Raw genomic sequence first — 22795 nt, 5'->3', positions numbered from 1 at the left:
TCCCCCCTCCCTCCATTGATTTTATTTGGCAGATTTGAATATAAATATTTTGCATGTGGAAATAGTTTTATAACATTTTATTAAAATGAAGTCTTTGTTTAAATGAGCATAATTAATATTTTTATAAAATGTATTTCATTTTGAGGATGGGGCCTAATCTAAGCAGAAAGGGGCCAGTGGAGTGGTAATAGTTAACAATTCTCTAATCCTAAATTTTCATTTATTCTTCTTCAGCTTTGGAGTTGTTCCATTTTTCTTCATTTGGACTTGGATCTTAGCAGTTACCTGATTCTCCTCTCTGCTCCTCCCCAACCCAGTTTTCTTTCTTTTCTCTCTTCTCTATTCTCTGTGCTCTTCTTGTTGTGAGAAATATTTTATAAACGTTTTTCAAAATACCAGGAATTTATGGAAAATATCAATAAGTACAAATTTTCATTGTGCACATTGCAAATTTAAATTTCATGTTTAAAGAATATAATGATGCTAGGGTCATATTGAACTTACACTGTTTCATTTGTGTAGAATCGGAAAGTTAAAAGTTTTCTTTGTTCCCTTTAGCATCATATCCTTATATGTCTGTGCTTTGTTTTCCTGATGTATTTTATTTTGGTAAAGCCTCATTGAAAACTTAGAAACAAAATTTCAGTAAAGTGTGGAATTGTTTTAACATGCAAACAACTGGGCATTGGAAATGATTACTGTATACCTGAAAGCATGCTTAATATGAAAAATAATATAAATAATTACATAGAATTGCATATATTCTGATTGATTTTTGAAATATAAATTACCCACATGGATATATATCATTTTAGCTTTTTGGATCATGAGTATGATGACTTCATTGAAGAAATTTATTAGTCTCTGTGAGAGGTTTATTGATGAGCATTCCCTCATTAGTAAAATGTTCTTTTGGAAAGTAGATTATTTATGAATTGGAGAAAGCTATGCAAATTCTTCAGCAGATGGCAGTCTTCTGAATCTTCACAAAACTCGTAACATTGTATTTCTTGAAATAGCTATTGAAATTGAGTTAGCTTGAGGAGTAAAAGCCAGATATTCTTGAATATTTCATTTCAAAAGGATTTTTAATTCATAATATTTGTTGAGTCTATAAGAAAAATTGTTAGTGTGGCATCACTGAAGTTATTAGGTGCCTTACCTTGAATGACATCGAAATTGATCACTTTCTGTTTTAGTGGCACAAAATATATCTTTTAATAGATGACATCTTGGATTTGATGTTTTTAGTTTAGCACTTAAAACCATGAAGTGATGGATGCGGAGCACTTTGATAAGGTGTTTTTTTGTTGTTTGTTAAAGGAGTTTTAGAAGGGGGAAGTCTGACTTCAAATGTGGTTAGAGGCAAGAAGTTGTGTTTATTTGTTGAAATCACTAGAAATTGGAGCGGTGTCAAAAACCTTTTTTTAAAAAAAATCATGATTTATAATTTTATAAAACAGAGGTTGGAATGATTGTAGTGATTCTAACAGTGTTATTTATTTCCTTTTGCTACTGCAGTAATTTATTGTATACTTAGTGGTTTTAACAATACAAGTTTATTATCTTAAAATACACTTTCAGAAATCTGACCTAGTTCTCCTGGGCTAACATTAAAATTTTTAAGTGACAGCTGGGTTATGTTCCTTTTTGGAGGCTCTAGGAATGAATCTGTTCCTTTAACATTTCCAACTTCTAGAGACCACCCCTATTTCTTAATTTTTAGCCATTCTTCCTGCATGTAAAAAAAACATTAACCAGTAAAATCTCAAGTTCAAAGCCAGCCAGCCTTATAATCGCAAGTTTGACACAGTCTCAGCAACTTAGCGAAAACGTAAGCAACTTGTTATATCTTTTCTCAAAATAATAAATAAAAAGATCTGGGGATGTAGTGCAGGGGTAAGGTACCCCTTAGTTCATTTCCTCATCATTGCAGCCCCCACACTCTCACATCATAATAATTATGGAGAATTCTAAAGCTACCATTTTTCTTTCAAGCTAGAAAGGTTCTTTATTTTTAAAGCTTTTTCCCCAATCCTAGACAGCCTTCTCTCTTGTGGTTCTTACTTTGTCACATTTGCAAAGTCCAATCATAGCTTTTGAGTGTTTAAATATGAATAAAGCTGAGCACTAGCCATTTAGCCTTTTTGACCTCAGTTTGTACCTACTGAAATTAATACTTAGATTTTAGGTTAAATTTAAGGATAAAAACTCCTTGCTTGTGACCCTGGGCTTCATAAATAAGAATGTTATTTTTTCCCTTCAAATTTAGGTAATATTTTCAGACAATATATAGATTTATAAATAAATTTGAGGTTTATATACTTTAGGCTTTTTTCACTATTCCTGAAATGGTAACTTGACTTCGTTTCCAACATTGATGACATCCTTAAATGTTTTTTTCCTTCCATCTGGTTCTCCACCTATTTTCTATAAGTGTTAAGGGAGATTCATTTTCTTTCATGAGATTCTCATTACAGAGAGACTTGAGAGCAAATAATAGAAACTTGATGTATTTTTTTTCCTAAAGTGTAATTTCAGCTAATAACTTTTAACCCAGTCTTCTATAATTGACCAGTTATACCCATATTTTAATAGTACATGAAGAGAAAAGGGAAGCATTGCTGAGTTATCTTTAAAGCAGAAAGAAAGTGGTAGACTTATTATTAAACTTTATTTTTCATTCACTGTCCCTTGTTACTTTTTGTGTCTAAAGTGCTCTCGTGTTTTGCTTTTATTATCAAATGACTAGAAATTTCAAGCAGCATTAAGGTACTTTGTGAAATCTTACTTGCGAGTTGAGCAAATGAACTTCAGAGGCATGAAAAAATTTACTTAAGCTTTTTGGGCCATTTAGAAATAAAAGATGGAGTTCTACCTTTTATATAGACTAGCTTTAAAGTAATTTTGGGGTGAAGGCAAAGGAAAGTAGAGAACTACTCTTGACACAATGCATGATTAATACACAGTGTTTCTATGGAAATAAGAGTAAGGAAGAGAGTGTTTTCAGTTAAATTGGTCTGAAGCTAGAAATTGACCTAGTCTCTGAAGGAGACAGATTTGGATATATGCGAAGAAGAATGTGGCATGTCAGAACTACAAAAGAATGGAAATGGGTGGGCATGGTGTTGCATGCCTGTAATCCCAGCAACTCAGGAGGTCCAGGTAGGAGCCTGGCAAGTTGGGTAGCTTCATCAACATAGGCCCTAAGCAACTTCACAAGACCATAAAAATTAATAAAAAGGATTGATGATATAGCTCAGTGATAAAGCATCCCTTGTTCAATTCCCAACAAATTGTGTGCGCACACCCACAGAGAAAATTGTGAATGAGTATTGTAGCAGTAGAGTCTATATATCTGATTATTTAATTTCAGTATGATGATAATGATAGTGTAGAAATTTTTGCAGTTTGAAGGTCACCATTAAATAAACTGTTGGTAAACTTTTAAAATCATGAATTTCCATCTCACTGTTCATGTCTTTGGTTACATTGGTTGTTGAGAGCTATCTTTTCATAAACCTTAAAATTTGTTTAGTGATTTTTTTTAAAAAAAGATACCTCATTCTAATTTGAGATGGTACTAAAACATGGTATTACTTATGTACAGTCACTGAAAAATATATTTCCAGCAATTTAGGTTAGTAAAACCTCAATGGGCAGAAACTTTAACACTGTTCATATATATATGTATATATATTTAAAAATATTTTGTTGTAAATGGACATAGTATCTTAATTTATTTACATGGTGCTGAGGATTGAACCCAGTGTCTCATACATGCTAGGCAAGTGTTCTACCACTGAGCCACAACCCCAGTCCTTAAGTATATTTTAATAATGTGTTTTTTCTAAATTGTTCTATTAGCTGTTTTTATACATCAAAACAATTCATTTTATAATTTGTCTTGACTAGTCCATATTATGCTATTAGTAAAGTATAAATGTCATTAATTAATAAACATCACATGCAGTTGGCTTTCTTTGAATCAGACAATTACTGTGCTTATTTAAATGATACTTTGTAGGGAACAGTTTTGAAAAAAATTGAATCTTTTTTCTCCCTTCAAATAAAGAATTCTCAAATGGTTTGTGTACTTTTCTTTCCCAAGGTACAAATTCTGAGCTGTCTAACCCCTCTGAAACAGAATCCGAGCGTAAAGATGAGCTGAGCGATTGGTCATTGGCAGGAGAGGATGATCGGGAGAGCAGACATCAGCGTGACAGCAGGAGACGCCCAGGAGGAAGAGGCAGAAGTGTTTCAGGGGGTCGAGGTCGTGGTGGACCACGTGGTGGCAAATCCTCCATCAGTTCTGGTAGTCTTTTATATACTATGTCAGATATACTTTGTCCGCATCCATTCTTTGTAAACTATATAATCCTACAAAAGCCAATTTATTTCCCAGGACCACACATTCTTGGAAATTTGTTTCTACTCACTGTCTTATGGAAAATAGTAGACCATATAGCAGAAAGGTCCTGTAGAGTATTTTTCAGTGAAGGTTTACTTAAAGTACTCAGGTCATAACTTTTCAGTTGGACTGACTTTCCTTTTTTGGGGTTAGATGTTTATTGCTAGCTGGGTGGCAGAGAGTGTAATTGGAACATTTTTCTTGTTTTCTGTAGGTGTTTTGAGTTATTTAATTGTTTGCCAGATCCAGAAAATTCTGATGGACAGAATTATAAATACTTCTGTATATTTTAATATTGAAAACTAACTGAAAAGCATTCTCTGCTATAATATGTACTGTTTTGGAAACAGCAAAATTGTGACATCAGTTCTATTTTGAGAAACTGAGTTGTGACGAGGAGTGCATAGATGACTAAAGATTGAGGTGTATAAAACAACTTTTTACTCAAAAAAAATTTAATGCTTTTAAAAGTTTTATGGAGTAGAGGTGTTGCCAATAATGTTCTTTATGAGCAGATTGGGTTGGAGAAAAGATTTGCCAGGGATATGTGGACTAGGTTATTTCAAGGATAATTAGTATATTTGTATAGCCATTTAAGTAAATGTTTTTTAAATGTTGTATCTATTAAGCTTATGTAGTATTTTATTATGGAAGAAATGTGTATATACATTCAGTATATGTTAAGTATGCTTACAGATTATAAAAACTAGAACAAATTAGTAACAAAATTATGGCAGCTGTTCCAGGTTCTTTCTGATTCCACTGTAATCTTCATTGAACCCTAACTTTAGTTTTATAGGCTTTCAGGAAGATAGTTTTTATATTTTAATACATTGTGCACTGTTACCAGGTGCTTTAAAATTATTGTAAGCCAAATTGTAAAATAAATGCACTTTACCTAGTGTTTATAGTTAGTAGATAAGCTTTAGTGTCTTTTGCAAGGATGCTCCTTAGCTGTTATGAAAGGAAGCTTAGGAAAAATCATGACTTAGGTGAATTTCTTCTATAATTTGCTTGTTGGAGGCAGTAAATGCTCATAGGTAAGATGGGTAATTTTCTTTTGAATTATATCTTCAAAGTTTTAACTTTTCCACTCTCACACCACCTTCTTGTTTCATTCCTAGAGTTAGAATATAAGTCAACATTTGTTTCCATAACTTGTTAGAATTTCAACCTTAATTTGATGTTTTGTGTGGACTTGTTTTGATTAGTTTGTATTTAATAGATTCTTGTTACATCATGAAGTACAGGTGCTGAATGTTATTTATATATATGCATTAACATGACATCAAAGGAAGTCCATAAATGGTATAAGAGTTCTCAGAAGTAATGTATATTAGCTGAATTTGTATTTTATTTCATTTTTATTTCTCAAGGGGTAGGATTACCTTGGAATGTCAATGTCAGAATTGGCAGAATAACACTATATCTCAATATAGTCATCTCTAAGTACTGTGATGGATAGATTTTTTGGATCTCTCCTACAAATAAAAATCTGGATGATCAGGCCCATTGTATAATACAACATGGGAAAGTGCATATAACCAAAGCACATCTTCCCACATAATTAAGTGATCTTTAGGTAATCTGTAATATCTGATACAATGTAAATGATATTTGAATAGTTATTTTGCTGTATTTAGGGAATAGTGATGGAAAAAGAGTCTATACATTATATACTGGTGTATAGACAAAAGTGTTTTCCACTTATTTTTGATCTCGGGTTGGTTAATCTTGTTTCTATATATACATGTGCAATTTTTAAAAAGTCAAAGGAAATATTAGGAAGCTGTCTGCTCACTTCTGCTTTATAATCTTCATCTTCATTTAAATCTTTTCTTATTTAATCATCCTTGTTATCTTCCAGGTAAAACAGTGATACTGAAAACATTTTATTTGAAGACAGTATGTTTTTTATTGGGGGATATTGAAGTTTATTTACCTTTAGTTGTTGTAGATCAAAACATTCATAACTGCAGCCCTCTTAAACAAATATTTCTTGCCTCTGACATGAATATAGTGCTCAAAGATCCAGACAGCAATCCATACAGCTTACTTGATAATACAGAATCAGATCAAACTGCAGACACTGATGCCAGCGAATCTCATCACAGTACTAACCGTCGTAGGCGGTCTCGTAGACGAAGGACTGATGAAGATGCTGTTCTGATGGATGGAATGACTGAATCTGATACAGCTTCAGTTAATGAAAATGGGCTAGGTATGTAAGCATTTAGGGAAAAGATATAAATATATAAATATGTATATATACATATATAAAATTGTAAAATAATTGTTAACAAATTTTTTTGAAAAATATGCAATTCTTAAATGACTTTTTCTAGAGTTTCAAACAAGCTATATAGCTTTTAGTCTGTTTTGTGTATCTAGTTCTCAGATTTGTCATAGGTATTTGAAACTGGGAGCTTTATTATTAAAGTGCCCTTTAATGCCATTAAGTCAATACAAGTATTCCAACTGCTCCTACGGTTTCCAAACCAAAATCAAAGTCAAACTTTCAGCTTGTCTTCTTAAAATTATTATAAATGGCACTAGTAAAGGTTTATATATCAAGAATCATAATTAATTTTTGAAGGGCTAAAATGTGATTAATATTGGTAAATACTAAACCCCCTGTTGCAGTGGAGAACTTTAAATGATGGTAATTTAAGTTCAAGGGTTAATTTTATTAGGTGTCAAAACTTTTTTTTTTAATTTCCAGGGGATAATCCCGTCTTCAGTCTCCTTGGGTTGCTTTGAACTGTATAATGTTTATCCTGTCAATATTGTTCTATCTTTGATGTTTAATTAAAATTTTCTCTTCCCCTTCTTTAAATAAGGAAAGAAATACTTTCTTTGTTTGCTTTTTTATTGTCAGAATAGTTCATGGTAAATTTTGCAATTGCAGATGATAGTGAAAAAAAACCCCAGCGACGCAATCGTAGCCGCAGGCGTCGTTTCAGGGGTCAGGCAGAAGATAGACAGCCAGGTAACATGAGTGGACCTGTTGACGTCAGGTCATAAGCATGAAAAAAAATGTCCTGTGTCTGCATTCTAAACATATTTACATGTGTGCATATAGAAAATTTGCACTGCATAAATTGTATTCAACTAATGAGACTACTAGTCTTTAAGAAAGTACATTTTTACCTCTCAATGTAAATGTTTAGTAACCAGTCTAATTGAACTAATGTTGTATCTTAATCTTTTTACACAGAAATACTGTTGAGAAAACCATTAGTTTGTTAACTTGATGTGTTCTTCATACTTGAGATGGGTCTTACCATCCCAGGCACTATTTTGTAGGTTGTAATTAAGATTGATAGGCAAAACTGGGCGGATTTTGCATGGTGCCTGCTTACTATACTGGATTCAGAACTTCATTTTTGTGGGAAATTTAATACCCACAGTTAAAAAAAAAAAAACAAAAGAGAAAAATACCTGTGTCCTATTCCTCATTGAGGAATGCATGTTATATTTTTGGTTTTATTGTAGTGTGCTGCCTTTTCCTTTACACCTACTAACTAGTGAAATTAATAGTATTTACTTAGTTTTACAGTGTTGATTTATTTTCTGTAGTCATAATTTTTAGTAGCCACAAATTGTTTGTTTCAAACATAATTCCATTTCTCCTGTATAGAGAATCACATGTGTATTCACCATGAAGAAATTGTTTGCATCACAAATAAACCCCTTTCAAACCAGTTTTTGCATTCTTTCCAAAAACAAATTCTTTCATGTGTTTTTCCAAATAATGTAAATTCTAACATTTTAAGTTAGTGGTTGTAGAAACTCTTTGGAAAACCGCTTAAGATTGTTAGTTCCCATTCTGGAAAGTTCATGTTTTAAAGATAGTTGGAATTTTAAAAGGGATTAAACACTATCAGTAAAGACAAAACTGTACAGAAAATGTTTATTTCTTTGTACACTTGCCTTTCCTCACTTAGTGAAATACATAGTCTTAGAAATAAGACTTTTTAAAGGTTGCAACAGCATTTCCTATCCCTATTTTATAACTATGAAAATTTAACCTTATTATGTTGTTAATATAGAATGAATTACAGCATAATTTACTAATGAGGTGACTGGTCTAGAAGATTAAAGTAGTAGAATTTGTTGAAAATTAGAATTTTCTGAATGGTATGAATATAAATTTTCAATGTTTTGGACATTTATTTGTCTTGCATTCCGCACCTGTTCCTATTTTACTCTGTTCTTTGGGATTACTGTGTTTCTTTTGAAATGCCTTACATTCTCTTGTTTGCTTCTTCCTTCAGAAAAGATAGGGACACAGAGTGGGTGAAACAAGCACCAATTGTTTTCTTTGTTCCTGGCAGCAGTTTTAAGGGGAGGCAGCTTCCATTTAAAGTTAATTGACATTCTTTTAAAAACATCTTCACTGAATTTATTCTCGGTTGCTCAAAATTTCTTATTACACCTGGTATAAAGTAAGCACTGAACATTTTTTTTTTTTTTTAACTGTAGTTAGAATATGACAGTCCTATGATTGTCCATCAGTTTCTGGACTCCCTTAAAGGAAACTCGAATCCAAATGATACTACATAAATTGTGAAAAGATATTAGTATGTATTGAATACTTAAGGACCCTTCTGTTAGAAGGATTGGCTACGAACAGGTTTTCCTTAGAAAAAAATAAGGTTTCTTTTGGCTTACTTTGATTTAGGGGGATAAGGGAGGGAGCACTTCAGCTTAAGTGCCTCTTCATAACTTTTTAAAGTATATTGTTTTATCTGTATATGTAGTAGATGAGAGGACTTAATGAATTATTTCAAGATGTATATAAATTTAACAGTATTCCTTTGTGTTTAGTAGAATCTTAAGTTGAGTTTTCATGATGAGTTTTCTAGGTTTTACTAAAGCCAGAACTGTTGGAACAGAAAATGTTCATTGTGCTGCTCCCCAGACTATGGCTAGAATAAGTCTGAAAATCATTTTGTTACCATATATATAGAAGTAATGAAATATAGACTAATAAAAAAATCCCTGTTACCAAAATTGTAAATTATTACAAAATATGTTTATAAATTCATCAGCAATGAATTTAAGTGTAAAATTATTTTGAAATATTTAAAATATGCATAGTGAGTTTCTTGTAATTTGGAAGGAAAGAGAGAGTTTTAGACTTCACTTCTAGTGGTTTTCTAATAAATGATATATGCTTGGATCTAAGTTGTTTTTTTCATGCTTTTTAAATGATTTTATTTATTATAAAGTTCTTGGATTTTAATCTTAGTACAGTGAATAATTCATAATTAAGAAAAAGATATCATAATTGCTATCCAGCTTCTATCAAAATGATTTAGTTAGCGCCATATAATTGATGTATTAGTACTCTACATATTTAGGGACTCTAAGCAATTTAAAAATTCACTTATTTTCATTCTTTACATACTTAACTTGCTCTCATAATTTGAAATACACACTTTAATATATCTGGGATTTCCTGAAACATTTTGTGATAGAAAATAATTATTTCAAAGAGCCCTGTTTTTTTTTTTTTTTTTTATTTTCTTTTTTTTTCTTTTTGACATTTCTTCAAATCAGTGATTTCTCAGTTTGAAGTTCTTGTTGAGAAAAAATTGAGATACAAAATGAGGCTAGTTCACCAAATCTGTAGAACAGAAGTCATTTATTGCATGCCAGTCAGTATTAGGGTATTTTATTGGGTTAGTTCTTTACTAATCCACTAATTCTGCTTCTTCGCCACACACACACATTTCAATTGCTCCCTAGCAAGACTGACAAAGCGGGGAGGGGGAGGTGGTGACTGATTTCACTTTGGCTCCTTTATTAATCCTGAGCAATGTTCACGTCTTGAGAGTGGTGGTTTGTCATCTTTAGCTTGCTTGTACTTTTTTTTAAACCAGGAAATCAGATTGTTAAATCAGAATAGTTTCTGTTTTGAAACATTAAGATGGGATCACAAAATATCACACTTGGATACCATAGTTACACAGAGTAAATCTTTTGAAATTTGCAAAGTTAAGTATACAACCCCAGGATTTACACCAAATTTACCCATTTTCTTCCTACTAATAACTGCAAACACCCGTTTGAGCGTAGAACACCACACTGCATGAGAATTTACTAATTCTTGGTTGTGGGTTTATATACCAAAGATGCCCCACAGCCTTAGATTAAATCCAGAAGGAAAGAGTTGGATTCTCGGGAAAGAGGACTTCAGATTTCCTCAATTTCCAGCTTGAAATTCTTTTGTCAGCACTAAAATCATAGGCACATTTTTCAAGCTTCGTTTTTAGTTTAAGGTGGTACCCAGCTTAACATTTTGAAATTGGGTTAACCACCATTAGTTTATTTTAATAGTGAATTACTCTTTATCCATAAAAAAATTTTAGAAGTATTTTTTCAACACCTGTAATTTTTTTCTCATCTTTAACAGTCACAGTTGCAGATTATATTTCTAGAGCTGAGTCTCAGAGCAGACAAAGAAACCTCCCAAGGGAATCTTTGGCTAAAAACAAGAAAGAAATGGTAAGGAGACTTTAACCTGTAGGGTTTAAAAAAATATTTATTTATTTATTTATTTATTTTGTTGGTTTGTTTTTTCGGTTTTTTTCTCTCTCTTTTTTTTTTTTCCCCTTTCTATGGTCTAGCTTTATTATTTATTTATTCTTTTTATTGTATGATCACTTGTTCCCCCAATTAGGTAAATATTCTTTTAGGTAAAGAACTCTTTTGAATTTTTTTCTTGGCCCCAGGTAACTAAAGATATGTATGCTTGAGCTAGAACTGTTTTTCAGCTAGAACTTTTTAGCATTTATAAATTTCAGTCTGCCCAAAATGTGGGTATAGCGATTTGCTTCATTTGATGAGCAAAAAGTTGTATCACTCTTTTCAGTAATTGATATAAACTTTTAAAGTTTGAATTCTTTTAAGTGCTGTCAGAAATTTGATTTGACTTTCACAAAAAGGTGAGTGATGATTTTCTTAGGATTTTTTTTTTGTTTCTATTCATTTACATGGTGAATTTTCCAGTGATTTAAAATAAAATTAGGTATAATTTTCATTAAGTAGTATGCATACTGTTGTGGTTTGGGCACTCATAGGTACTAGAGATTCTGAGTTGACAGACCCAGAGAGTGGAATATACTGGTATTTGTTTTAAATTTTAAGAACTTTTTAATTCTTTGATCTACTATGGCATACAAAATTTAAGTTTTTATTTCATCAGCTAATTAATGTATATGTAGATATTTTCTTCCTCCTCAGCTATAGATTTCATTTATGAAGAAGTTGAAAAAGTTGTCTCCCTTTGGCAGGCAAAAGATGTGATTGAAGAGCATGGTCCTTCAGAAAAGGCAATAAATGGCCCAACTAGTGCTTCTGGCGATGAAATTACTAAGCTGCAGCGTACTCCAGGAGAAGAAAAGATTAATACCTTAAAAGAAGAGAACACTCAAGAATCAGCAGTCCTGAATGGTGTTTCATAAACTGAAGAAGTTCCTAGTTTACAGTTCTTTTACATTACATTTACAATAGTGCTTGTACAAGCTTGCCAAAGATAGAATATGGATCGCCAGTCTTTACATCGCACTTTCAGTTCCTCCATTTGGAATTCAGAAAGGGGAGGGATCCTGAAGAAATCATATGTTAAACATACTTTGACACCTACTGTGTTATAAAATATATCATCAGATGTGCCTTGAGAATAGTATATGTAACATTAAAAAAAGTTGCTGGCTATAGGAAATGTTATTTTGTTTTCAAAATATGGCAGAGATGGGGGAGGTGGGTGGGGTGGGTGCCCTAACGTAATATTCTTTATGAAAGCATTAGCTGCTTTTGTTACATTTTTAATAATATGCAACCACTTCTTCACCTGAGGAAACCTAGAATGAAATGCAGTCTAAAATATTTTGCACTGAATTGTAATTTCTTCATTAGTTTAGTCTGGAAACTGGTCTGTTTTAATGTGTTTTTTAAAATGCTTTATGTTGAAGAAAATCTGCAGACCACTGGAAGACATTTGTTAACGCTCATCTACAGGGACACTGGGTGAAATTGGCAGTGACTGTTCCTACATTGAGGCTTTGTTTGATTTATTTATTAAAGTGTACAGTATTTAAAAATCAAACATAGCTTTAGTTAAAACACTAAGCTGAATTAGTCATGTCCATCAGACATAACCTGAACTACTGAAAAGATCAATTTCCAGAAGGTTTGTTCTGTATAAACTACATGTTAGTCTTCAGTAGAGTATCTTTCCCCTTTTCCTTTTTTAAAAAAAAATTTTTTTTTTTTTTGATTTTGGTTGTTTGATGTGCAATATGTTTTTGTATGCAGGTAGTAAATAAACTTTGATCTTCCATTTGCTGATTTTTAACTTTCTACTTTTTATGCCAATTGTTGTAAAGTAGTTGGAACTACTTATAGGCCTAGAATAGTATTCTTTGATTGCTTTTAAAAAGCATCTACCCTTGCTCATACATAGAATTAAAATGTCAGTTGGCTATTTAATCATTTTGTTATGAATCTTCAGAAATCTTAACATTCAAAGTTTAGTCTGTTAAATGGTTTAGGTAGTTAACAATACATTTGATATTAGGGGGAAATCTTTGTATCAAATTCTGATCAAAGGAATATCAATAGTTGGGTGGTAGAAGCCAGATTTTTACTTTTGCCTTTAATTCTCTATTGAAAATTATTTTTAAAAATTATGGTAAGCAATTTTTAAATAAGGAATAGGTCAGCAGTTTGCCTTTTGAATTACAAGGATATAATTTTGAATGATTCATTGAAAACGAGTATTTTAGCTAGAAGGCTCAATTTCATGAACAGACTTATGTGAAATTTAATATAGAGTAATAATTTATATAACTAGTTGTGAGGTCAAGTGAAATGTGCATTTGTGGGAGGGTTTTTCTCTATGATGTCACAGGGACCACTGAATGAGAAGGGATAGTCACTCAGTTTTGTCATTTGGCAGCTAAAATGATTTTTATGTGCATAGTTTGTTATATCCATAAAAATGTGATTTTGATTTATATGACCTAAAGGATAATTCAGGGTATAGTTAAAAATGTACAGTTTGCCCTGCCCATGTGTGTGTAACCCTGACCCTCAAATACATTCTCACTGAGGTTAAAATGTGCTGGTTATTAGTTTTTTTCCCCTGAAAACTTAGTGGTTCCTGATAAGTGATAATTTTTAAGTAATGTATGAGTAGTGAAATTCCTTCAGTTTTTCTATTCATATTCTGATTTTTAAAAACTACTCAAACCTTTTAAGTATACATAATCTGTTAAAGTTAAAAACAAATTGTTGGCCTTTTGTTAGTTCTTTTCCATAAGTGGGTTATCAATTAACTATAAAGGGCCCTCCACAATTAGTTTTATTTTCAAAAATTTTATGGTGCTGGGGATTGAATCCAGGGCCTCTGAGCTATGTCCCCAGTTTGTGAAGAATTCTAATTAATCCCCAAATTGGTAAATGTGGTATGAAGAAAAAATGTTTTTTCATTTTCTTCCATGCAGAACAGTCAGATTCGCTAAAGTCTTTTTTTCATAAAGATTGTTCCATTGGAAAGGAAGAAACTACCTTAAAAAGTGAGTATAGTTGAATCCCTTTATGAGAGTAGCAGTATTTAGTTAATCATACTTTTAAGAAATAACTTGAGATTTCATTTAGTTTAGAAATGACTACACTCAGTGATTTGTTCTTAAAAAGTGTACTGAAGCAAATTTGGGGTGTGCATACCTTAGATTGTTTTAAACAAAAAACACTCAGATTCAGATGTATTAGTTGAAAAGTCCTCTCCCCTGAAAAGTCCTCTCCCTAGAAGTAGTTGGATTCAGGTTGCCTTTTAAACTTTGAGAGGCGTCTATTCTTGGCTGCTATCCTAGTTAGATATAATGGGGAGTACTTGTCATATACACTAAATACAAAAGGAAAACAAAGTAGAAATGGAAGATCTTGTGCATCTCAGTGTTTTCAGCATATATGTGAAGTCATTTAGAATCTGAACTATTATGCTGGAGCTGAAGATTAGGCGCAGGGATGGTGTGATCATTCTAATAACCTTGGGTAGGCTAAGGATTCTTCTTTTAGGTATGTTTTTAAAGCCTTAAAAAAAGAAAAACTGTTCTGGGAGGTGTTGCCTCTGACTAGATATCATTTGTCTTAAGTACAAGGATATGTGATCTTATATTTGCATGTATTTTAATGTGAAATTTACACCTTAACTACTGCTTTTGGTGAAAGCTGAGGGTGGTTGCTTAGATGAATGTTTTTCTTTTGGTACTGAGGATTGAACCCCCAGGGATGTTATATGCCTAGCCCCTTCTCATTTTTGAGACAGGATATCACCAAGTTGCTTTGTACCTCACTCAGTTTCAGAGTGCTAAATTTGAGGCTGGCCTCAAATTTCTGCTCATCCAGCCTTAGCCTCCCAAATCTCTTGATTTCAGGTGTGCACCACTGTGCCCTGCTTAAAGAAATGTATTTTAAAAAGTAGTACAGGTGAAGCTTAGGTAAGCAAAAGAACTGAAGAATAATGAAACATAAGCTGTGGTTAAGTCAAAAGCAGCTGATGTTTTTAATTTTTGTATTCTGGATCTTCATAGATAATAGTCTTTCTAGGCAGGTTTCAACACTTAATTAAGCAGATGTTGACAGATGATTTTTGTTTCTTATTTGACCATGGTTTTAGAACAGAAGAGTGTCTATCAAGTTGCTAGATTAATTAAAATTTACACTTGGTTTTGGAAATTGTGCCATTTCTGTCACATGCAGGCATATTCAGGCCTTTTTGGAGGCAATTCTCTGAACTACGTTTATAATTATACTAAGGATAAATAAATGGAAAACTGGATACATTGCATCAAGCCCAGTGCCAGTCAGATGGTTAATGTTATTGGAAATTACAGTAAATGAAGATTACTTTGTTTTGGTACCAGGGATTAAACTCAGGGATTAAATTTAGGCACTGAAGCACAACTCAAGCCTCCCCCAGCCCCCTATTTTTGTTTTTAGATTTTAAGATAGGTGCTAAATTGCTGAGGCTGATTTTGAACTTACAACCCTCCTGCCAGTGTGTACCACTGCTTCCTGGCTGGAAAATTACTTGAATTTTCTATGTCTTTTCTATTAAGTCTTCTTGAAACTTAGAAATGGATAGGATATTTGTTTTGTTAGTAAGTCTCACTCTGGATTCTTAAAATGTTGTTTTTTTAAAAAATATTGATAATAGTGAATGTACTACTTCTTTAAGAATTTTAGTTCCTTATTAGGTTGTGTGTTTGAATGGACTGTAGTTTCCTCAGAACCCATTATTAACCTATGGTAATATTTTGGGTTGTATTTTAGGTACTGCTGTAATAAAGCAGTGAGTGTGATATGCTGTAGTCAGATTTTTGGCAAGTGGTGTTAACTTGAAACTGCCCTCTGCTGGTCCATGTATTGAACAAGAGAAAATTGCCACGTAATAGTTAGAATTTAAAATCTATGAATAATTTCCTGTGGTTCAACCTAATTGCATATTTTAAGTATGAAATTCAGTAGAGCCCAGGCATCCAGAAAACTTCTGATTACTGGATGATGGAGGTACATATAATCTGTAGGAAAACCTTTGTTTTTTAAAAGAGTCAGGTTCTTCTGCTGTTCCTAAAATAGGGGCTTGAAAAGTCCACTGGGAATAACTAATGCAGTTTTATAATTTATCATATTCCATTTGTCTTTTTTCCTCCTCAGATTCAAATAGATGTTATAAGTTAATAGTACACAGTTGGGAACTACTATTTTAGTTTTGCCTAATTTTTTTCTCTACCTCCAAGGAGGGCTAGACTGACTAGTTGGTGTTTCCAGGGCCATTTCAATATTAAGTTTAGTCTAATCATGTGTCACAGAGTGTAACATTAACCATATGTCTTGTATTCTCATAAAGAGTATGCTGAGTTAAAATGATGTGTTTTACATGTATCCATTCCCAGGCATTTCCAATTAGGTAAGACTGCTACCTAAAGATGGCCAAAATACGTTTTCTATCTTCCTAGCTCTTAAATGCCCCACTATTAAATGCACTAAATAGCTTGAATTTCTATTTCAGTGGTTTTTTTTTTTGTTTTTTTTTTTTTTTTTGTTAACTTCGGGTAAAATATTTTCTGTACTTTACCTTTTTTTAAAATTTTTACACTTAATGAATTATAAAATGCAGCTACTACTTTTTTAGATTAGGGACCATTTTCATAAAAATATTTTCAGTAGTTTTTCTAAACCAATTTATACTTGTTGCCTGGGGCTTATACTACAAATCATATGAGCTTTATCTTTCAAATGACTTGCTATTTTCTAGGGGATAAAAAAGTGCTAACATGTACCAGGTTATACCATAATACTGGACTGTAACCTTATTGTGCTCAGATATAATAGGTTAACAGGATAGAAGCACTACTTATATTCTGTTTCTAAGGCAACAGTAGGCCCTGAGCATAAAAACAGCACTGTGCATAACTGCAACAACTAAAAGCAGAGCTTAGCTCATTTATGTTTCTTGGTACTCAAGGTTACTCAGTTCATAGTTTACACAATCTAGCATTTTAAATAGTTTTTTTTTTTAAACTTATACCTCAGATTTCTTCCTATAGTTCACTTTTTTGAGCCCACCTCTGACTTCTCCACAGAAATAATATGTTGGGAGGCTTGTTTGTGCTTGATGCATGCTATATTTTATATACATACAAAAAGCCTTCCATAGGCTTTTGCAGAATGCTTTTGGTAAGTCAGCTCTCAGAGTTGAAGTAGAAGTGTTCTATAATGCTTAACCATGAATGAAAGAAGCATGGTGCTGCAGTGCATTTTATTTTTAAATATTTCTAATGTAAGGTTTTTAGGGTAGAGCATACATTTCAGTGCTGAACACAGTATAGCACTTCAGTATGGCAGTTAACATTTATGCTTTTGCCTTATGTTAGGGTAGCTACTAAATTTTTTGTAATTGTCAGTGATTTTGCTTCTAGTTTTCTTTTTTTTTTTTTTAAGAGAAAGAGAGAGAGAGAATTTTAATATTTATTTTTTAGTTATCGGCGGACACAACATCTTTGTATGTGGTGCTGAGGATCGAACCCGGGCCGCACGCATGCCAGGCGAGCGCGCTACCGCTTGAGCCACATCCCCAGCCCTGCTTCTAGTTTTCTATATCCTCCTCTTTTAATAAGAAATTAAGAATGACAGAAAAACACTTAAAAAATATGATCAGCTGAATGTACAGGTATGGTGCTTATATGCGACCTGTTTTTCATAAAAGTGTTCTCAAATATTTGTGGAATGATGTGTCCTCTGGAATAGTGGTCTGCATGACTTTTTATTCAAGTACTTCCATAAGTCCTATCAGTTGCAAAATACTTACAGGCAAGATGATTTTGTTAAACAGGGAGAAAAGAGGTTCTAAGGCCATTCATAGCCCACTTTCATTACCAAAAAAGAAAAGAAAAGCTTAGTACTTACCTCCTAATGATGTCAACCCTGAAAAAAGTGAAAGTGTAAAGGACACACAATCCTTCCATATGTCAGGTCTGTTAAGGTTGTGGATAGTAATTTCCCCAAAATATTTATTAAGAGTAACTAGAGTACCAAGTTATAAATGAATATAGTGAATTGGATCAGACACCCAGAGGTTAATTCTACTTGCACTAGCTGTGTAATCTCAAAAAAATTATCTCTTGGGTTTTTGTTTCCCTAGCCATAAAATGAGGAATCCTCAACCGTTTTCAAGTTGGCCATTTATCCTTCATTTTACAGATGAGAAAGTATGAGCCCTCAGTAGAGAACTTGCTGAAAGACATAGCAATGATTACAAATATCTGATTTGAATTCTGCATCTTGTTTTCTTTAAGGGTGTCTTATCATACTTTTTTGGGAAGACAAGGATAGGTGGTTTCAGAGTGAAACAAGGGCCTTCCTGCCAGTGAGCTATACGCCAGTCCCTTCCTCTCAAAATCTATAAACATCAATTGGCAAGGAAAAAGGTCTCAAAATAGGTTTTTAAGGACAAGTACTAGACTCATATTGGTATAACCAAGGTAAATATGTTTGGGTTATCGGAATTGTGAATGGTACCATGGTACTGAGTATAAGTGCGTGGAACTCTTGATCTCAGAAAGATTTGCCTTTGGCATTTATCTAAAAACCATACAGTGACAATGCTTTAGCACAATGCTAGCAGATTTTAAAGATTCTAGTATTTTATATGAAAATACCAATTAGAAAAACTTTGTTTCAGTCACATTTGAATCAAATTACCCACTATGGTCTACAGCCCTCACATATGTTATTTAAAACATTTTTTGCTTATAGCTTTCAATTAAGTATGGGTTCTTCTACTTGAAAATGGTAAGCCTAGAGAAAATAAATGTGTGAAAGAAAATTGAGGTCTGTTCCTTAGTATTAACGTAGTTTCTTAATACCTGTGGTAAAACAGGTATGCTATTTGTATTAAACACTTGAAAGTATTTGTATCTATTAAGTCTGTCTTTTTTTATAGTTAATGCTTGATTGCCTGTGGGCATATTATCACACTATTTGTGGAAAATGGACTGATACTGTCTCCTCTTTAAGCTCTTCTTCATGGAAAGTTTATTAGTCCAAAGAACTGAAATAAAAGGTTAGTAAGCCCTAACACAGCCAGTCTTCTTTATTAGTGGATTCCTTATTTGTGAATTCACATATTCACTGAAATTTATAACTTCTAAATCAATACCTGTGACTTTGTCATTTTTGAACATTTGCAGAGTGGCAAAAAACTGAATCACATCATGCATTGAAACAAGGCAGTCTTGTGCATACTTGTTTCAGCTCTCATACTTTGTGGGTGTTTTTTTTTTGTTATTGTTTTTGGTGATTTCTCTGTTTAAGATGGCTCACAACCATAGCAGTGAAGCATTATCTAGTTTTCCTAAAAGCAAAAAAAGGCTATCATATGCCAAGTGTGAGTTATATAGTGCTGTTGAGTGAGTTGAATATTAATAAAGCAAAAATATAAAATAGGGTGTCTTGAAATAAACATAAATAAAACAAGTTTAAGTATTGATCGGTTTGTGTAATATGACCAGAGACTTTAAAAGGAGCCTGTATTTCCCCTAATAACAAGTGGTTTAGAGTTTAGTAATTCAATGTTCACAATGACTTAAAAGAATGCAAGTGCTGTGAATACAATAGGACTGAATGTATCTTTATCCCCGCCTCCACCCTTTGATATTACACAAAGCCTTAGAAGCCAGTGCCTCCTTATAACCTACAGATTTCATCAGATAAGGATACAGGGAGGAAAGTAAACCAAAGAGCTATTTCAGCACTAAATTTGGTTACTGTCCCTATTGTCACCCTCAAAACCTTTTTCTTCTACATTAAAGAACTTTACAATGACTTAGGTAAGTTTAGATAGAAATTGAGGATCACTGGCTAGTTTACTATAGATGTTTTATACAGGTTGTTTAAGACCCTTTCATATTTTGTCAGACTGTTAAATTGTCTGCCTTGAAATGTCATTGAAATTAGTGTATAAATTCTAAATAGTCCAAGACATACAATATTTTGACATTGAATAAATTTCAGTTTCACTAATGATGTTTAAACTTGATTATAACTACAAAAAATCTGCATTATGTAAAAAAGAAAAGGGATAATTGATCAATGGTCAGTATTTTAAGAAACTAGCTGTATACTATATAAATAATTCTGATTAAAAACAGACCTGTACTGAGAAATCTTTCATATTTTCATAGTTTTACATACCTAGGACATTTCTTAGGTCAGAGCTGTGGCTAAATTTACTTAAGAATTCAAGTAGGCCAGTAGTATCTTGAGTAGTTTTTCCTCAAAGGTAGTAAGAATTACCTGCTTCAACAGTTTGTGTGCAACTCCATAATATTTTAGTCCCCTATTAGACTGGCTGCTTTAGAGCAAGAACTGTGCCTTAAGAGCACATATGGGCACCATATGTGCAAATAATAAATGAGTAATGAATAATAATGAATAATGTTTCTCCTAACATCACGTGTATCTTTCTGTAATTATTGAATATTAATCTGTAAACACTATTGTCTGATTTTAAAAATCCTCAAATTTGAAATTATACCAAGGCTTTTATTTTAGCTTGTGGTTAATCATTTTTTAAAAATTGGAGCTCTGAGGAGTTTTATTATTAAAAAAAAAATCAGTACTCATATACATAAACTAATGAGCGTAAAATCCATCATACATTTACTTCATTTTTTAGCTTGACCTTCTAATAAATCTTTAGCTTCATTGATTTTGGCTGCTATGTAAGGAGATCCTCCTACAGGAAGAAAGAAAAAAGGAATAGTTATAAAATGGGCTTTAACCTTCTATTCAGTAAAGTTATACTGTGACTGCAACTTGATCATCAAATATATAATATAGATGACCAGTGGTCAATGAAATAATTCTCCTGAGAGATTTCCACAGAAATATGCTTAAAAACTGATTGGGTTTTTAGCAATGCCACATGTGCTTTTATTTTGGTACCAGGGATTGAACCCAGGGACACTTTACCACTAGCCACATCCCCAGCCCTTTTTTGGCTCATAACTTGCAGTCCTGCCTCAGGAGCCTCATGAGCCACTGGGATTACAAGTGTGTAATACCATGCCTGGCTGTGTGTTTGCTTTTGAAATCCTATAAACCTACTTATATTCTCAAAAGTTCTGTGTTGGAAGGACCCCAGTGTACTTCACATCCTTCCTTCTGTCCTTTATGGTTTTTCTAACAACTGACCTTTCAAGATCTCTATAGCTGCTGTACTGCTATTCTGTTTGGGCTGTATGGATTGAAGATCACCAAACACTGTTAATAGGAAACTTTGTAGAAAAAGATGTTTATGGGTTATACCTCAGATCCAGAATCCTCAAAACTCATAAGTGAAAGGATTATGCACTGGATTTTTTGTACTCTGTCATTCAGAGGAATTATTTGATTTCAACAGAACCAGTAATACATACCTTAGATTTCTACCTAGCAACCTGCAGTTCACAGTGTCCAAAGGGGAAGTGTGTGTGAATCAGTTTCATTAACTGAAATTAACATTAATTGTGAATGTAGGCCACCCCACGCCCCCAAACCTAGTCGGATCTGTGACCATCATTAGTAGCAGTCTCATTTCATCACTGTTATAGATATCAAAACATTGTTCATGAGAAAATTCAGGCATTTCAACAGCCAAGAATTAATTATAAAATTTGTCAGCCCTTTGTGGTACATGCCTGTAATCCTAGCTATTTGGGAATTTGAGGGATTTGTAAGCTCTAGGCCAGTTGGAGCAACTTAGACCATGTCCCAAAATAAAAATGGGTGGGTTTTCAATTTAGTGGTAAAATTACCCTAGGTTCAACCCCCAATCAGGGAGAGAGGGGAGGTTGGGTCACTCCAACACATGAAGTGATTACTTACCTTTATCTGGGTGATTTAAAAGCATAATTCGTCGATGAGCATCTCTTATTTTTGCTTTATTGGCTGTAGGGCTGATTAAAAGAGGAAAGGTTATCATTTCAGTCTACTTTTGGATGATATAAAAAAATGTATATGAGGGCTAACTAAATGAAACCATAGTAAATCAACAAAACAGTATGAAATGAAAAGTTGCTTTGGATCCTCAACACAAAAACTGCACTTTCACAAATGCATTTCTCACACACACACACACACACACAATTTTTACAACAACCCTTTTATTGAGGAAAGGAAGACAGGTTTTCACCACTAAAACATCTTAAGTTAGAGCAATATTATGCAAATCTGTAAGGTCTCTTTCAGTAAATGAAAATGTGCTGCTTTCCCAGGGTGCTTTTCTCATTTGGCAGGAGCATCCAGATATTAAAAACACATGGATTAAGCAGCAAGGTTCTACTGACACAAATCAATTCTCCAGGGATAAAATTCTCTATAGAGTTGTAAAAAAAGCAAACATGAGGAATGTTTACCTTACACCTAGTATTAATGCTGCTTCCCGTTTTGTCATTTTGGTTTCAAACCCACCTCTGTAATAGCCACCACTGAAGGCCTGAAAGAGGAAATGCATTCATAAGGAAAGATTATTTAATAAACTCTTTCTTAAAAAAGCAAAAAGTCTAAAGAGTCTGTCCACAGAGTTAGATGAAAACTCGACATTTCAGAGAATAATTACCAGTTATTTCAGAGTAATTAGTAGCAAAAAACATTTAAGTGACTATTAAAACTTTATTTTTCCATCCGACACAGAATATCTTGGGAATATGTTAAAGGCACAGTATTAATGCTAGTTGTTTGAGAAGTAAAGGGAGGACCATTCCCAGAAAGCCATATTCTAGATAAAAATTTTGATCAATAGGATTTGGATGGAGGACCGGCGGGGGG

At 33.0% G+C, this 22795-nt stretch overlaps 2 protein-coding genes across 8 annotated transcripts in view; one reads left to right on the top strand and one right to left on the bottom strand.

Moving 5' to 3' along the window:
• Fxr1 (FMR1 autosomal homolog 1) overlaps window positions 1-12761 on the top strand; it is a 68223-nt gene extending 55462 nt beyond the window's left edge. For 3 of the 7 annotated variants that reach the window (XM_015494229.2, XM_015494227.2, XM_048814223.1), the window contains 5 exons: window positions 4112-4315; window positions 6432-6632; window positions 7320-7400; window positions 10833-10924; window positions 11713-12761. In XM_015494229.2, coding sequence (XP_015349715.1) covers window positions 4112-4315; window positions 6432-6632; window positions 7320-7400; window positions 10833-10924; window positions 11713-11883 — 749 coding nt within the window. In that variant the 3' untranslated portion in view covers window positions 11884-12761. The remainder of the gene's footprint in view (window positions 1-4111; window positions 4316-6431; window positions 6633-7319; window positions 7401-10832; window positions 10925-11712) is intronic. The other 4 variants (XM_015494230.2, XM_015494228.2, XM_015494232.2 and 1 more) reach the window with 2 other exon arrangements.
• A 7748-nt stretch (window positions 12762-20509) lies between these two features.
• Window positions 20510-22795, bottom strand: part of Dnajc19 (DnaJ heat shock protein family (Hsp40) member C19) — a 4243-nt gene continuing 1957 nt past the window's right edge. Inside the window, exons 4-6 of the mRNA XM_015494226.2 lie at window positions 22384-22463; window positions 21854-21924; window positions 20510-20723 (exon numbers count right to left, since the gene is read on the bottom strand). Of these exons, the coding sequence (XP_015349712.1) occupies window positions 20653-20723; window positions 21854-21924; window positions 22384-22463 (222 nt within the window). The 3' untranslated portion in view covers window positions 20510-20652. The remainder of the gene's footprint in view (window positions 20724-21853; window positions 21925-22383; window positions 22464-22795) is intronic.

Source organism: Marmota marmota, unplaced genomic scaffold (genome assembly GCF_001458135.2).
Source record: "Marmota marmota marmota unplaced genomic scaffold, marMar, whole genome shotgun sequence".
Classification (NCBI taxonomy): domain Eukaryota; kingdom Metazoa; phylum Chordata; class Mammalia; order Rodentia; family Sciuridae; genus Marmota; species Marmota marmota.
Note: the sequence above shows the minus strand (reverse complement) of the source record. Positions and strands in the feature narration are given on the sequence as shown.